The sequence below is a fragment of the Schistocerca serialis genome, chromosome 9 (assembly GCF_023864345.2).
Source record: "Schistocerca serialis cubense isolate TAMUIC-IGC-003099 chromosome 9, iqSchSeri2.2, whole genome shotgun sequence".
Lineage (NCBI taxonomy): Eukaryota > Metazoa > Arthropoda > Insecta > Orthoptera > Acrididae > Schistocerca > Schistocerca serialis.
Genome location: NC_064646.1, coordinates 70,839,885 through 70,856,311, shown reverse-complemented (window position 1 = coordinate 70,856,311; position 16,427 = coordinate 70,839,885). Strand labels below are relative to the sequence as shown.

The 16,427-nt window shown below is 38.4% G+C and overlaps 1 protein-coding gene across 1 annotated transcript in view; it reads left to right on the top strand.

Moving 5' to 3' along the window:
* The window catches only part of LOC126419212 (nuclear pore complex protein Nup88), a 545,842-nt gene that overhangs the window by 518,251 nt on the left and 11,164 nt on the right, over window positions 1-16,427 (top strand). The window contains exons 5-11 of the mRNA XM_050086347.1: window positions 7,898-8,016; window positions 10,719-10,911; window positions 11,538-11,701; window positions 12,383-12,468; window positions 13,121-13,410; window positions 13,774-13,887; window positions 15,015-15,094. Of these exons, the coding sequence (XP_049942304.1) occupies window positions 7,898-8,016; window positions 10,719-10,911; window positions 11,538-11,701; window positions 12,383-12,468; window positions 13,121-13,410; window positions 13,774-13,887; window positions 15,015-15,094 (1,046 nt within the window). The remainder of the gene's footprint in view (window positions 1-7,897; window positions 8,017-10,718; window positions 10,912-11,537; window positions 11,702-12,382; window positions 12,469-13,120; window positions 13,411-13,773; window positions 13,888-15,014; window positions 15,095-16,427) is intronic.

The following is a 16,427-nucleotide window of genomic DNA, read 5'->3' as shown; positions in this document are numbered from 1 at the left end:
GTACATTCTGGGTGTTCACAAATTTTTAGATTCGGATAAATTTGAGAGTCTCCTATATGTTATGATTATCAATAAGTTTATACAGGTACAGCCACTGCCAGTAACAATAACAACAGTAATAATGAAACCCATAAATTATCTAACAAAAGGAACAACTGTTTTTGTGGAAGTTTGTTGTTTTGTACATAATTAAGTACAGTTTAGGGCAATAACGAAATAATGTGTAAGCTTTCGCAACTCTCCATTTCGAACTTCCGTGTAAGTGGGAGTTTTCGTGGCTTTCCATTTTTTTCGGACACATGTACAAAATGGTTCAAATGTCTCTGAGCACTATGGGACTTGACATCCGTGGTCATCAGTCCCCTAGAACTTAGAACTACTTAAACCTAACTAACCGAAGGACACCACACACATCCATGCCCGAGGCAGGATTCGAACCTGCGACCGTAGCGGTCGCACGGTCCCACACTGAAGCGCCTAGAACCGCTCGCCCACACCGGCCGGCCAAATGTACAAGATTCCTAACAGATCTATTAGTTCACGAATTTACTTCCGGGCTTAAAAGTCAGATATTCTTACGCTGCATCCACAGAACAACTTGTGCTAACTGTACACTTCCTTGTTAAAGGTTAGCTTGTAGTCACACTCGTTTGATTTCGTCGCTCTCAAGCCAAGGATGCGTTCTCGGAGGCGCTAGCCCCTTTGCGGCTAACTTTCCCTGGTAATTTACTTTTCTGTTCCCAGAATAATAATTTCAATCTGCATTGGGGTGTGCGCTGAGATTAAACTTCCTGACAGATTAAAGCCGTCTGCCGGACCGAGACTCGAACTCGGGACCTTTGCCTTTCGCAGGCAAGTGCTCTACGAACTGAGTTATCCAAGCAGGAGTCACGATCCGTCCTGACAGCTATACTTTTTTTGTTAGCATTCAACATAGTTCATGTTTACACTGCACACAAAGTGCCATTTGTGGAAATAATGAAACTCAAGTAGAAATTTCTACAAACATGGTCACTTGACTAGAATACAAATGAGGCGCCGAGATCCATAAGGGCTTAAAGCGCACCGCTGTCGATCCCACATTTAAGTGAATATCAGAGAAACCAGTGATACAGCTATTCATGTGCTTTCATGTATACAGTGTGGGCCTACGGCACGGATAAACCTGACTGATCATAAGACCAACATATTTCAGAAGCATGAATAAATGCCATCTCACAATCGACGGTGATGTGCTTTAGGCCCTTACGAGTCTCAGCACCTCGATTGGAGTACTGTGTGATAAAATTCATAACTTAATACACGACAACTCATTCAGAAACCCACAAAATAAGTTTACTGCCAGTACAACTTTGACATGTACTGACGTCCTGTCTTATTTTACAGCATTATATAGTGAGTGAATAAGCGTGTGCCATCATCGAGCAGGATTTATACCGAGTTAAGGGGGCTAAACGTCCGCCGCAGCTTGCTGCCACCTGGTAGCACTGGCGTAAACTTTTAGTTGAGTGAACTGTGCAAGTTTTATCAAATCTGTATGTATTTGGCCCGTGAGGCAATTACGTCACACGAGTTGCGCATCCACATAAGCTACTTGGTTCAAATGGCTCTGAGCACTATGGGACTCAACTGCTGAGGTCATTAGTCCCCTAGAACTTAGAACTAGTTAAACCTAACTAACCTAAGGACATCACAAACAACCATGCCCGAGGCAGGATTCGAACCTGCGACCGTAGCGGTCTTGCGGTTCCAGACTGCAGCGCCTTTAACCGCACGGCCACTTCGGCCGGCCATAAGCTACTTAAAACGTTCACAACTGAGGGTTTGCTCGCGGCCCCGAGTCTAGAGGAGCAGTAGCGCGATAGATTTAAGTGCCGTATCTTTCAGATTGCAGCATCTACGTTACGTTTAACAGCATTCAAAGAAAAATAACCAATAAATCCGCAAGGTGTGGAAGGTTAGGGTGTTCACATGCACTTGTGCCCTTACACGGCTGCCGCCACTAACAATATGGCTACGACAATGTCAGTGTGCTAGCAGACATAAAATCTAAGAAAGGTTGCGAGTGAAAAGTGTGAATATGGGCCCACAGTCAAATAAAGTCTTCCGACTTTTATCGAAACAGCTGCTCCCGTCAGAGCCAACGCGCCGTATTTTCGTAGAGAGAACAATTAATGTCTGTGAGCGGGGGGGGGGGGGGGGGGGAGACACTAGTTGAAACAGAGTCGTTAAGGACCGGTAGTGTAAGAAACGAAATGTCCCCTGGCCGGCGAGTTGTATTCTGTGACCGTTAACGAACAGAAAGAGAGAACTTCAAACGTCCGCCGCCCTCGCGAGCAGACTTCGGCCCCGCCTTGTATTAAAGAGAAGTGTGCGTGTCTTTTTATAACATTAGAGCGACAGCGCAATTCGGATCTCTCGACCATAATTGCCAATTATGGGAGAAAACTCATTTGCAGAGGAAATTGTAAAAGTTGCATTTAGAAAAAGTTCAATCGCAATAAGCTTCTCCCGTGCCTCCCTCTTCTTTCCATCCACTCTTCTCCCAATCCAGCCGCCCCCACCTTTTCCCACCGCTCGCCCCCACCCCCCGACCGCGCCGACCCGACCGCTAAACTCTGGCCGCGTCATCTATTTTCGTTTGTATTGGATCGAGGAGGACGTCTGATTTAAAAATTACGATGTCTCGAGGACCTTCCCCCGAAGAAATAAGCGGCGTAAAACAAGATAAAAACGCCATCATCTCCTGATATCTATATTCCACCCGAGTCCCCGCCCCCCAACCGCCCTAATTTTCTGTGCCGTCCAATTCCCTTGTCGGTCGGTTTCCTCGGCGGCGCTGCCCCTCGCGAGCGCGCTGACGACACCTCCGCCTCCCCGCCCCCGCGATCTTAAACCAGAATTCTCCAATTGAAACATATTAATTTTCTTCCTGATTAGCCATGCACCGCACGGGTCCTCGAGCCCGGCTCCTCCCCTCCCGGATACCGGCAGAGTTATTGAAAAGTCCCAACTTTACGGGTCTTAAAAAGTCCGCCGCAGCCTTCTGGCGCGCCTTATAATTCTATCAATAAGGCAACGGCCGGCAACTCGCCCGCCTGGAACCCCCCACCACCACGCTCTGAAACACTTCGCTGGCAACTCCTCCAGACGAAAGTCGGAAAGGGTGGGTAGCAGGAGGAGGAAGGGAGATTTTCAACGCCATTAAGTCCATGCGCCATTAGTTTTGAATTTATTAATCTTTGAAATATTTTGTCTAATTGATTGCCTGGTAACAGTCGCGGTGCCCCCTCCTCCGCCCTGGCCGTGGCGTGCATTTTTATCGCTTCTATTCCCGCTTCCTTCCGCTGCCATAAAGGGCGTTATTTATAACTCGCAGAAACGGCGATCTGTTTGCGCCAGGATGAAGAAAGGGAACGCGAGCTTCACGCCTTGCGGTCCGAAAATGTTTCCGTCATTATTCCCAGCGCATCCGATCGAGCGTGCCAAGGGCTGCGAGTTCCAGGCTTTCCGAATACTTTCCTGTGCATTTTTTTCGCAAAATATCAAACCCATTGCTTCAGCGTACATGTGAAGCTTCATCTTTCTTTGTTAAGCCAGGTTCACACATGTAACTGAAGTGACGTCACAGCATGGTGTTACTCAGGTGATGCAACTTCGGTCATGCCACAAGTTCAACTTGGTTCTACTTTGTGACGCCTCTGGCCTTTCCCTGCCATTGAATAGCACCATTCGACTGCTCCCTAGTGACTGTATTTGGAAACAAGAGTATTCTGTCGCAGTTATTGTGGAGTAATTGCTGCTGTACCCAATTCGATTTCAGTGTGAAAAAGGTCGAAACAGTGGTCAGCAGTTACACACTTTCTTCACAGCTTTTTCATCTAGAAAAGTGTGTGTGTGTGTGTGTGTGTGTGTGTGTGTGTGTGTGTGTGTGTGTGTGTGTGTGTGTGTGTGAGAGAGAGAGAGAGAGAGAGAGAGAGAGAGAGATATTTGGGAGGGGGGGGGGGGGGGGTTGCATGCTGTATTTGCAAATGAAAGATGTATCCCACAGTCTCGAAAATGTGACCAAAAGGGTGATTCTGGCCTGAGCGACTGAGCACTGTATACATTGTGGATTTATGCAGGAAATGCCCCGGAGCGTGATGTTAGCCTTATTCGAACTGCCTACATCAGGATTACAGTAAGATTCTAAAATCCTGGAGAGTGGTGTGTCTGCAGATGAATTTACATGCCAGTTGTTGGTTGGTTTGTCATAGTTGACAGTATTTTCATCTTATAGTGTTATTTCTGTTGTAAAAGTGTTTGTGGCATATAATTTAATACTGCATGAAGTCTGTCTTCGGATCCAACATTTGGTTTTCGAATTCCTTGTAGTTAACTTTTGTCACAGCTCTAACGCCATAACCTGTTCTATAACATTAATAATTGAGCACGATAGCACAGTGGTTAGCACGATGGACTCACATTGAGGTGGACGACAGTTCTAATCCGCATCCAGCCATCCTGATTTATGTTTTCTATTATAGACCTAAATTGTTTAAGTCAGTACCAGGATGGTTGCTTCAAAATAGCGTGGCCAATTTCCTTCTCCATCCTTCCCTAATCCGAACTTGTGCACCATCTCTAACGAACGAGTTGTCGACAGGACATTAAATACTAATGTGATTTCATTTGCCACCATACTGAAAGCTGTTCAACAGTATAGAATTAGTAGTCTCCTGTGTGAATGGTAACACATGGTGCCACTACAGAATGCCATGAGCGGTGGCATCACATTACTTTTGTGTGCGAACCCAGCTTCGCTCTTGTAGCAGCTACAGTATTTCACCAAATATGTAACTAATTTGAAAATTTACTGACTGACACAACCCAAAATGGTACCCTGGAGGAGGGATTTCCAAAAGAAACAAAATTATCTGAAACGGTACTATAAGAAACTGTAGTAGGACCACTAATGTTCTCAGTATACATAAACAGTCTATCAGAGTGAGTCAGCAAAACACCCAGATTGTTCACTGGTGATCTTATTACTTGCTGGAAGGCAACGCCACTGGACTTTTGTAACAAAATCCAGAACAAACGATTTACAGTCCAGGATCATTGTGTCTGTCGGCAACTCGACGCCTCCTCTATTTTATTGAAATGGAGAATGGACTCAGACAATTACCCTTTGGTCTGTTGAATAGCAGCTTGACTTCGATAAACATCAGGCAGTGTACATAAACAACAGAAAGAACTGAAGTGTAACAATTTACAACAATGGTGGTAAAATTCTAAAGCATGTGATGGCATTCAAATAGGTAGAGGTAAGGCTATAAAATGATATGAAATTGAAGGACCACCTGAGATCAGCAGTGCAGAAAATTAATGTAAGACGCATTTTTCTGAAGAACTATGATAAAATGCAGTTCAAATTTTTAGCAAGAGACACAAAAAACTGTTGTGCTCTATTCTACAGTGCTATTGGCGAGTCTGCTGGTAAAAGCAACTTCCACTTATTAATGTCAAATGGAATAATTTTCTGGGACATTTCCACCCATAAACACAAACTATTCATTCTACTGATATACTGCATGTTGCAAGTGTATCATCTGGAGTTCACCCTCAAACCGGAGAAACCAGGCATACTAACAACATGCTCATATGAGAGCTTCCTCTTATGAAGTTTGTTGTGAATAGCCATATTTTGAAATGAGCATTCATTAATACAACAGTAGGCACAAAATGAGCTTCCACTATCCACAACTTAATTTTTCTGCCACAAAGGGACCAAAATGGGCAGTAAAAAAAAAAAATTGTTGCCTCCGTAGTGAATTAAAGGTTTTCACAGACAATGAAAACAGTCTTAAAAACAAATGGAAATCATTTTTGTTTGAGAAGTACTCAAATTTCATAGATTAATTTCTGTTTTAAGTGATTGAGTAATGTTATTAAATTTTATTATAAATTAGAATTGAAAGTCCACTTCCATAAATGATGAACATATTGTCACATTTTATTTGACAAAACTTTCATTGTTTGTAAACCTACTGACAAATTCCACATTATAGCAACCAGTTACAAATATGATACCCAGCACCTAAAAAAAACTGAATATGACAAGTTAAAACTGTGTGCTGAACTGTCTCTGGAACTCAGATTCCTGGCATTCATAACACTGAATAACTGCACTATCAGTGCACATGAAACATGAATGAAAACTAGTTACAGATTTAAACTTTGATTTGGTCCTTGAAGTATGCACAAATGAGATACCTGATAATGCATAAAATGTGCAGGTATCCAGGTTTGAAACCCAGTTCAGTGCGCAATTTTAACTTTTTACAGATGTTCTTTATAAGAAATATTAAGGCACTTTTGTTATCCACCATTCTTCCTTAGACTGTTTTACTGGTAGAACCTGATCAGGAGTAGCTAATATTAGTACAAAACATCCTCCTCCATTTACTGTATGGTAGCTAACTTAGAATATAATATGTAAATGTGTAATCCTTTATCTTTTTAGAAATGCCCCTTAGGAAATTATTGCAACAATCTGCTGCTAGGCTGTTTCACTAACTAGGACCCCTGAATTATATCATTTGGAAGGAATGATAAGTGTTGCCTCCCTTGAGGAATCTTACCATCATTCAGTTGATGTGCTTTTACTCGATGCAAATTCCAAATCGAGAAAACCAGTTCAGAGCAGGTCCTCTCGAATATGATTCCAGTGCCCTAAACAATTTTGTAGCTTTCCATAGTACACAGAGACTCAGTGTTTTATTGCACTAATGCATTCTGTATGTTTTACATTTCCAGTGTTGAGAAGACATTCCCTCCTTATATTTCATAATTTTTTGTCCTGGAGAGAGTAGTAGGCTAAGGAAGGTTAATGTGTAACATTCCTCTGGCAGAATAGTTAGTATAGGAAGAACACTTGCTCAGTTGGGCAAGATTTGTGGAAATTGAGCCTACCTGGGATTCACCTTGCAGATTCGAGGAAATCACAGAAACCCTAAACCTATATGAAATAATTTTGAAAAATTGTAAAACTACATTGTCAGAATGATTTCTGTCCAATTTTTTATATCCTTTAAATTTGTATTATAGGGTTTTAAGGCAGCTGTTATGTCACATAAAGCTGCTTGTTTGTTGTTTTCTCCAAAGAATGTTATATAATTTAAAGTATGACATATATATGTTATAGTTGCTGTCTCCCGTACTAAAGGTTAGCAATATAATTTTCTTTTAATACTTTGCACACAGACTAATATTGGTTAGGAATTTTTATGAACAAGATGGTGTTTCAGGGAAAACAAACTGTTTCATAGATTATTCATCCTCAGAAATGATGGAAATTTCACACTTCATGAAATGATTATTGAGAGTGCAAAATATTGGAAATGCTTTAGGGCAATTCTGTCAGTTAAGATTTATTGTAATGATTATGTTTTCCAAAGACATCTTAGTATTTCTTCCTATTGTGGTGTGGGAAGAGGCAACAGTTATATAGGAAAATATTCAGCTACTGACAGTCATGAGAATTTTCTACACTCAGTGATCATGCTGCATTACATACTCCATACCACATATCCCTTATCTTCCACAAGCTTCCTGTTCCATACCACATGTGTAATTATATGAATACACAAACCCTGTTGCAGTCATCCTGTGGTTCCAAGACTTGAAAATTCTATAAGCTTTTGGATGGGTTCAGCTTGAAAACTAATCAGTTTGTAAATGCTAATATTTATTACACAACAAATGGTGGTGTTTTTGTGGCCAGCTCTTTAACTATCTTTAGACTGGCAGTAGGTAGTGTCTGTGGTTGTATCTCAGTTAATATAATGGTGCTTATTTTGTCTTGTATTTTGCTAAGAAATGACATGTTATCATGGTTTTCAATCCTTTGTTTCAGGAAACTACCTCACAGATAACTAGTGGTCGCAATACATCTCCTTCTCTTCAGTGGCCCATCCTTGTTTTATATGGCAATGGAGATGTGTATTATGTTGTAACTTCAGTGGACTCAGAAAGGTGACTGAAATCATTCAGATGAATTACATGATCATTGTTACATAGTCAGTCCTGCACAGTACAGTGTGTGTATTGCATCACATAAAAATATTTTTGAAATCATGATATTTCCAAGTTTATACCTGAATTGATGTTATCTGAGCGTACAAACAGTTTTGTTAAGAAATCTTGAAAGATAATGTTTTGGATCTCTTTCATTGTTAGCTCAGCTAGGAATAAAGAGATAATATATTGACTCACTAACATCAACAGGCTTTGGTTCCTCCACATGTCAGACACTTGAGTCTTTCTTTATTTAGTCATTCTGAATCTTATCTTGCAGTCATATTTTGAAATTAGTTATGAAAATATTTGTTATAAGGAAAGGTTTCTTGGTAGTATTTTTAATACCTAACTCTTTCATTGCTGTAGGGGAAAATTCAGAGATTCAGATACAACCACTTCATAGGTAATACATCTCTAAAGGTCTTTGTCCGATAGCTTAGTCTACTCCCTGCCATTTGATGCCCCCTCTTCATGGTTGGTAACAATCTCTCATATTTCATATTGTTGTTGTATTTGTAAATATTTTCCTTTCTTTGTTTCAACAAGAGGCCCTATTAACTATCTTATCATTGTAAGAAACACACTCTTTACACTGTTACTTTCTAATGAAACGTTTGTAGAATATATTAGCAACTATTTTGTAGGTTAATTCTTTTTGAGAATCAACATTTCTTGTACAAGTAACTACTTTTATTCTTTGTGTGAAATGATGATATATTCACATTGTCACAGAGTTTCCCATGGCTAACACATAATGAACAAAGTTAAGGTAAATACAACATTTCCAAAGGGAAATGTTCTGTTGTGAAAAAAAAAGCAACAGGTGCCATAACATACAATCTGTTATGTGAAAGTGATTACTCTGAATATTAAATAATTAAAATTGTGGTTCATACTTAACGAAAAGCCACATCTCCACCCCACCCCACCCCCCACCCCTCCTCCCCAATTCCCTCTTCCTCTCCTCCCACTCCTTCCCCTTGCCCATATAAATTTCCAAGTCTGTATCAGAGTCCCTCTTCTGCCCATTCACTTTTTTTTCCCATTTCAAATATATTTATTGTTGTGTTTGTTTCTGCATCACAGTTTTCAGCTGCAGTATTGTCAAACAATTTATGCTATATCTATATTTGTGACTGCTTTCTGAATCTTGGTTTTCTTTCACTGTTGATTTGCTTCCGGAAATATCAGCCTGTAATGCAATGTTCACATAAAGGGTATGTTGAGTTTAAGATAGACACAACAAAAAGACTGTTAGACATTTGAGCTTTTGACCACAATGTCTTCTCCTAAAGTAGACGTTATATGAGCCATTGATCATTTCCATAATTTTTTTGTAAAATGATGTGGAATGAGTCAGCTTACAAGCTAGGTATAAACAACTTGTTTGTAATTTCACCATTTACAGATTAGTTATATGAACACTGGCTTAAATTTGATAATAATGAACATTTCAGTTTTAAATACACTCCACTTTCACTAAGCAACATAAGCTACCGGTTTTTAATCAAAAATTCAGATATGGAATACAAGGAGTTGTCCTGAAGAAATGATTTTAGGCTAGATTCACAATTTGTTTTGCTACATGTGCCCTTCATCATTCGTAATCTATGGTGAAATAAAAAGTAGAAATGACAACCCAGCATTTACAAAACATTTGCCTTACTATCCAAGAAATAGTTAGACAGACTGATATTAGTGTATAATTGGCCTTCAAGCTCCTGAATAACTTCACATGACAAAGTGTTGGTCTGATGAATCCCTGTTTGTTAACTACTGTTTGAAGGAAGCCTACTAATCACAATGGATGAAGTAAACTATAGGAATAAGCAAATTTCCCTCCACCTAAGAAGACAAAGGTGCGCTGACTTGTCGGAAGTTATGGTGTCTGTCTTGGCGACTACACACAAAAGGAACTGTCCATTATTTGAAGAATTATCAAAATCTTCAGCCCAGTCTGTTGCCTAAGATGTAGCAAAATAGGTGAGGAATGATAGCGAGAGGTGTGCAACTCCTGACTCTTGCTTGACAGTGTTTTTGCTCTCACTGCTCAATGAACAGTTGGTCTTTGTTCATATCTAGACAGTGAAATCGTTCTTTTTCACCATACCTGGCACCCACAATTTTTTTTGAGTTCAGAAAGAGAAGTAACGATCATGTTGACAACATTTTGGCAGTGATGAGGTGACTGTTGGAGTGGAAAACTTTTTCCAGAGCTGAGTGGTGAACTTTCAGATTGTAGATCACTGTAAAGTTATGTAAATTTGCAGGGAACTTATGTGATGAAGACAAATAAGTAATAAAAGTTGAAATTTCTCCCTTTCCCTCCCCCCCCCTCCCTCCACCCAAAGGTGTAGTCTTAATGAAAGCCCTTTGTATAAACTACAGGCAATAACTGATAAGTAGTAATAGAGAGATAATTAGGTGGAACAATTACAGCAAAGACATTTTGCTTGGAAGAGTAAGGAAAAGAAAAAAATACAAAACATATGGTAGACAGTGTAATCAGTATACTTCATGTAGATATTGGAGAAGGAGAAAAATTGAAAGAAATAAAATGTGAACTCTTGCTTCCCAATCCATGCTTCTTTGTTTTATTTATGTTGCTCTTCCTGAATCTATTTGTGTAATCATTGATTACTTGATCTTATTTTCAGCTTCAAAAAACCATTGCTGCAAGGTCCAATATCAATGTTTCCACCTGCTGATGATAATTATGGTGTGGACTCCTGTTCCATTCTTTGTCTCCAATGTGTGCCTCCAGTTGTCGTGATTGCATCATGCTCTGGAACCTTGTATCACTGTTTTCTGCTGAATAATGATGCAGAATCTGATAATGAAGATGACAAGGTAATTTGTTGTTCTAATTTCTCTGTCCTTCTTTTAATTTCTTAGTTTGTTCCATTGATTGAATGTATCAAAGAAGGTGCTTACATGTGGATCATCAAAATAAAAATAGTAACAAGAATAATAATGTAAAATACTCACAAAACAAACTTAAAATAACTTATCAGTCAGCAAAAGAAAGGTGAGAGTGCCAGTCCCAGTCTATAAGCCCATGGTGATTTTCTTCTGTGCAGAATTGTTTGGTACATTCTCAGTTCAGACAATAATTGATGATTAAAATGGCTGGATGCAGGAGAACGCTGCCAACTAAGATAGAAAGAATTACTTGCTGGAACTGGTAGCAATATTAATGGTTGGACACCAAACTTTGAAACTCTGTCAAAAAGCACAAGTAGTGGAATTTTTGCATTTTGTATGTCGTTAGTGTGTTGCTGTGTCTGGCACAGAACGTGTTTAGAAAGTATGAACAATATTCTCACAAAGTTGACTAGTAATATGTTTAAATGCATACTGTGGCTCATCCTTGGATTATGTGCATTTTGTAAAAATAAGATAGTTGGGACATTTACTGAAATAAAAAAAAAATCATTGCTGGAAAATGTAAATAATCCTGTTTAATTATGTTACAGTCACTGGTGTCACAGGAGAGCTCGGCATACACCATTCATCCTGCTGATGTGAGTCTGCATGTGTTTGAGGCTGTTGAATTAGAGCTTGGATTGGCACTGAATGACTCTACTGATACCTACACATGCCCCATCTACTTACATGCTGACTGTATCTCAGCTTCAAGGTGATTTCTTACTGCCTGTGTTTAATAATTCTTCAGATTATAATGTGAAAGTAGAAAATGTTACTGTCGTATATGAACAGAGATTTACTGAATGTGAAGCATTTAAACTGCGAAATTTAATTTTTGAATAACAGGCCGCAACCATGAATTCTTACATAATATGTAAGTGTTATTAATTACTGTTTAGTCTTATGCTTCATAGATAATCATACCACTTGTAAATGTCCCACTGTTACATGAGTGTAGAGTATAGGATGGTTTTTTCCCTTTAGTTGTAACGAAAAAATTTCAGGAAGCCACAGCAGCGCCGGCCACAGTGACCAAGCAGTTCTAGGCACTTCAGTCTAGAACCACGCAACCGCTATGGTCGCAGGTTCGAATCCTGCCTCAGGCATGGATGTGTGTGATGTCCTTAGGTTAGTTAGGTTTAAGTAGTTCTAAGTTCTAGGGGACCTCCGATGTTAAGTCCCATAGTGCTCAGACCCATTTAGCCACAGCAGCGAAAACGTAAGTTAGTGACTGCAGCAGTTGGTTTTGGCTTGGTGATATTATATTTAAAAACCTGGGTAAATTTTTTACCCATTTCGTGATCATATGGTTATTAAGGTTGTTTTTCAAGATTTTGGGATCTATTCTTATTTGCTGAAACAAGCTTACAGAAGTGATATTTTTCTGTTTCAGATACTTTTGCAGTCATGATACTGGAGTCCATGTTGTCTTCATACCTACTGTTTCTCAGCTTGATCAGTTTCTAGATTGTGATGATGGTAAGAACCTTCAGTCAATAATCTGCTTTTGTTATAGGTGATTCGCCAGTAATATTTTATTACATTATTTGTGCATAGGTAGCTATGGAAGCTTGTAACAAAATTCTGTTACTCTATTTTTTCCAGCCTTGGGTCACCTAATTGGTATCGTCCCTTAAAAAGAAATCATTAAATGATTTGATGAGTGAATGTCTTGCCTGGTTTGTGCAGTTATGATTACAATTACTTTAGTATGCATCCTTTTGATGAATTACTGTGTAACATTTTCATACCAAAAGATGATAGTTTGCTAAGTTGTCTGAACTGGCTGGCTGTAAAGATACAATAAGAGAATTTTGTTTTCAAGACAGTCATTGTGTTTCTGTTGGTCTTTTTTATTTTAACTTGATGTTGCACAGTTTCCTCATATCATAAAATAGTAAAATGGTTGCAGTTGTGTTTGGAAACTCTAAACCTCTTAAAATACAAATCCTACAAAAGTCCAGTGACTTTTTCCATAAAAATAAAATTACTTCATAACATACTTTGATTTACTCTTAACACTAAATTTAAAAATTATGTGTTAATAAGCTAAAACCTGGCATATTTTGTGTAGTGAATGTATCTGAAATTTGATTTTCATTTCTTTAATGATGTCCAAAACTTTTGTCAGACAAACTGCATCTGTGCACATCAATATTGTCACAAAATGCTGTGGTGGAGTACGCAGTGTGCACTCGGGCTGCAGCTTCCTCGTCAGAAACAGGCATACCACAGGAAGGGTCAGTGTTGCCTGTTCTTGGGTTGGTGCAGACACCTGGAACACCAGTTATGCTTGTTGCCCTTCTGGCTAGTGGAGAGGTTATCAGCCTTACTTTGGCCTCGATTCCCCTGCCACTTCCACTAGAGTCTGCAGATAGACTGGAATCTACAAAAGAAAAAACTGAATCACCACTCAAAGCAGTAAGTTTATACATCTTAGGACACAATAGACAGCTTGTTATATGTATTGTGTCTCTTTGTTTTGTTTCATCAGTCTTTTGGCACAAGGCTGTAAACCTTTGTTACTGAATCCTTAAGCAAGAGAAAATTGTATGAAAAGAAAAAAAATATATTATAGTTATGTATTTACAATTTAAATATGATAGTTCGTTGCATACCTACAACATGTATCACTTGATTTATTTGGTTAAGCTTAGTGAAAAGGATGTATTGGTTATTTTTCTAGTAGGTGTAGTTACGTATGTAGCTTATAATGCCCCTGAACTTGATCACCAATTAGCCTGTCCTTTTAATTGTAATTTCAACGTTTTCTCTCATTTATAGATGCTGAAAGAACCTTTCAACATGCGTATTACAAATATGTTAAAACATGATGTAACACAGCCAATCCTGAAACTGGGACCTCAAGCAAACACTACACCTCAAAAGTATATGGAGGTATTTACTAATTCACAGTTTTGATACACAAATTAAAGTTTTTATTGCTTAATGTAACTGACAACCAGCTTTATTACTAATATGAAGGCATTACTTGTTCACCAATGTAGAATCTTGGTTCTGTATTAGAAATATGGCTATTGCACGGTTGAGTGTGCTTTAACTTGTTATTATAAAGTTATAAACTTAAATATATGCTGCACTAGTTGAGTTTACTTTTTATTTATGCATATTTACCAGGGTGTTTAAAGTAGCCTGTTGTGTCATGTAACATGCAGTGTGCAAAAAAACTATGAGTACAAAATTTTAGAGTATTTAGAGGAGATAAAAAGATAATTTTTTTAATGTTACAAAAAGTCACAGGTGCACTATTTCCAAACTAGGGGTCCACAAGATTTTGCTGCTAGACATGTTCAGAGTCAGTGTTCTAACTGTGTGATGAATATTGTTTTAGAGATTTTGCTGCTTGAAACAACCAGATGTTTCATGAATAATGGCTACAGCTTAAGTCAAACAGGTAGTCCACTCTTCTGGAGTGTCTGTTGGTGTCACCTATCCCAAACTCACCATATAAAGAAATCCACAGGAGGTAAGCAACATCTCTAAAACAATATTCATGCTGCAGCAGTTCAAACACCATGTCTGAACATCAATTGTGTCAGACCTTTCATAGACCACTAGCTTGGGGGGGAGGGGGGGCTGGTGGACCTGTGACATTTCTGTCCTATAAAACAGTGAAAACAGTGTTTCTTTTTATCTCGTCTGAATGTATTCAAATTTCATATATATAGTTTTTTTACACCCTGTGTAAATATTTCCACTAGCTCCAGTCTGAAACAATCCAAATATTCTGTGTATTGTATGTTACATTCAGTTTCAGCCTTTGTGACCTGCAATTCTTTTCCCAATTTTTCCATTGTTCCTCTATACCTAAAATTTTATTTGATAAAACACACATTCTGTTGGGATTAATGGCCAGTTGGAGCAGTTGTGTTATTGAAACTTACTTCATAGTTGACATTGCTGGTTTATTTCAGCAATTTTCAGTATTATTTTGTAGATTTATCTCGACAAAACTATTCCATTTAAATTTATAATATCAACATACATGCTTTTCGCAATTACAGCTTGTAAACCAGAGTACACAGCTGTTGCGAGAAGAATATTTTTTGAAGCATGACCAAGTCCGAGAAGAAATTGATAAACGGTATGTTGCATTTATCGGCCCATTTCAAGTCACTTTAGCTCTGTGAAGTGAAAAAGATAAAACAGTATTCAAGTTAATTTACCACTATGTTTTCAAGTTAATGTAATGAGAACTGATGTGATATTATTAGCATTTCATAAAGACACACTTGTAACTTGCTGCTTGGCTAGTACTTACCTTTAGGATGCAAAATTGCTGTACCACCAATAGACACTTTTAAAAGTGAGAAAAACTATATCTTTTGGACCTATTATTTCCTTCTTGAGGAAGGAAAAAGGTGCAGGTTGGTAAAGGTTGCTTGTTTCCCCTTGATTCCACCACAGGTGGGCTCCTCCATCGTCAAGTACGAGAGTCATGAAACTCCTCTTCACCTTTGCTGACCTATCCCTCTTTCCCATAGGAGGAGGGAGCTAATAGCTCCAAAAGCAAGGATTTTTTTCCACTTTTAATTATTTCTATCGAGAGTACTATATGTTAAAATTAATTTAGTGTTTTCAGGACTTTTATTTTATTTCTGAAGTACATACTTGTCTCTCATTCCAAACTTCTTTTTCAGTGTCGGCCCTTGTTATTTATGGGATAATATAGTTATAATATTTCTTTCACTGTTTTCTATACAAATGCATCTGGCTAATGGCTTCAAGATAATGTTAAAATACTTTGCACTGTACTTATCAGTTATTGCTTGTTTATTGCTTGGTAGTCATACTGCTCTTTACTATAAAATCAGATTCATTTCTTATAAAACTGTCAATTTAGCTTTGAAAACATGAGTCCCAGGAATGACATTATATACTAAATACAGACTGTGAAAAATCATGTGCGTAAGAGTTGCCAAAGAAACAAGAACATGGCAAACAGTTGTGTAGAAGTATCAACAGAGGATCCACCTTAAAATTTTAAAACCAAGATTCCTGTGTTATGAGACAACAGCAATGTAAAAGACAAAACTGTATCAGAAAAATGCTACAAGTTTGAGAAGCACAGAAAGAACGACAACTTCCAAAATGGAGAAAGGCATTTGTGATTCTTAATTCTTGCTTCAGACTATCCTGTACCCAAATCAAATCCGACCTTTTTTCCCAATTTTCATGGTCCAGAAATGCGACTGCAGCTTAGAGTCAAGATCAGAGCCTAAGGCAATTCCAGACAATGTACTAGAAGCTGCCGTAAGTAGTTATTTTGCCACATATGCTGTTGTGTTCGTTTTTAGAGTGTTGCATCTTTTTTATTTTTTATCATGGGGAAAATTCAAATTTAATGTTGCTTATCTCTGAAATTAGCAGTTTTTCAAATACTCATAGCAAAACAAAAAAAAATTCTTTACCTACAC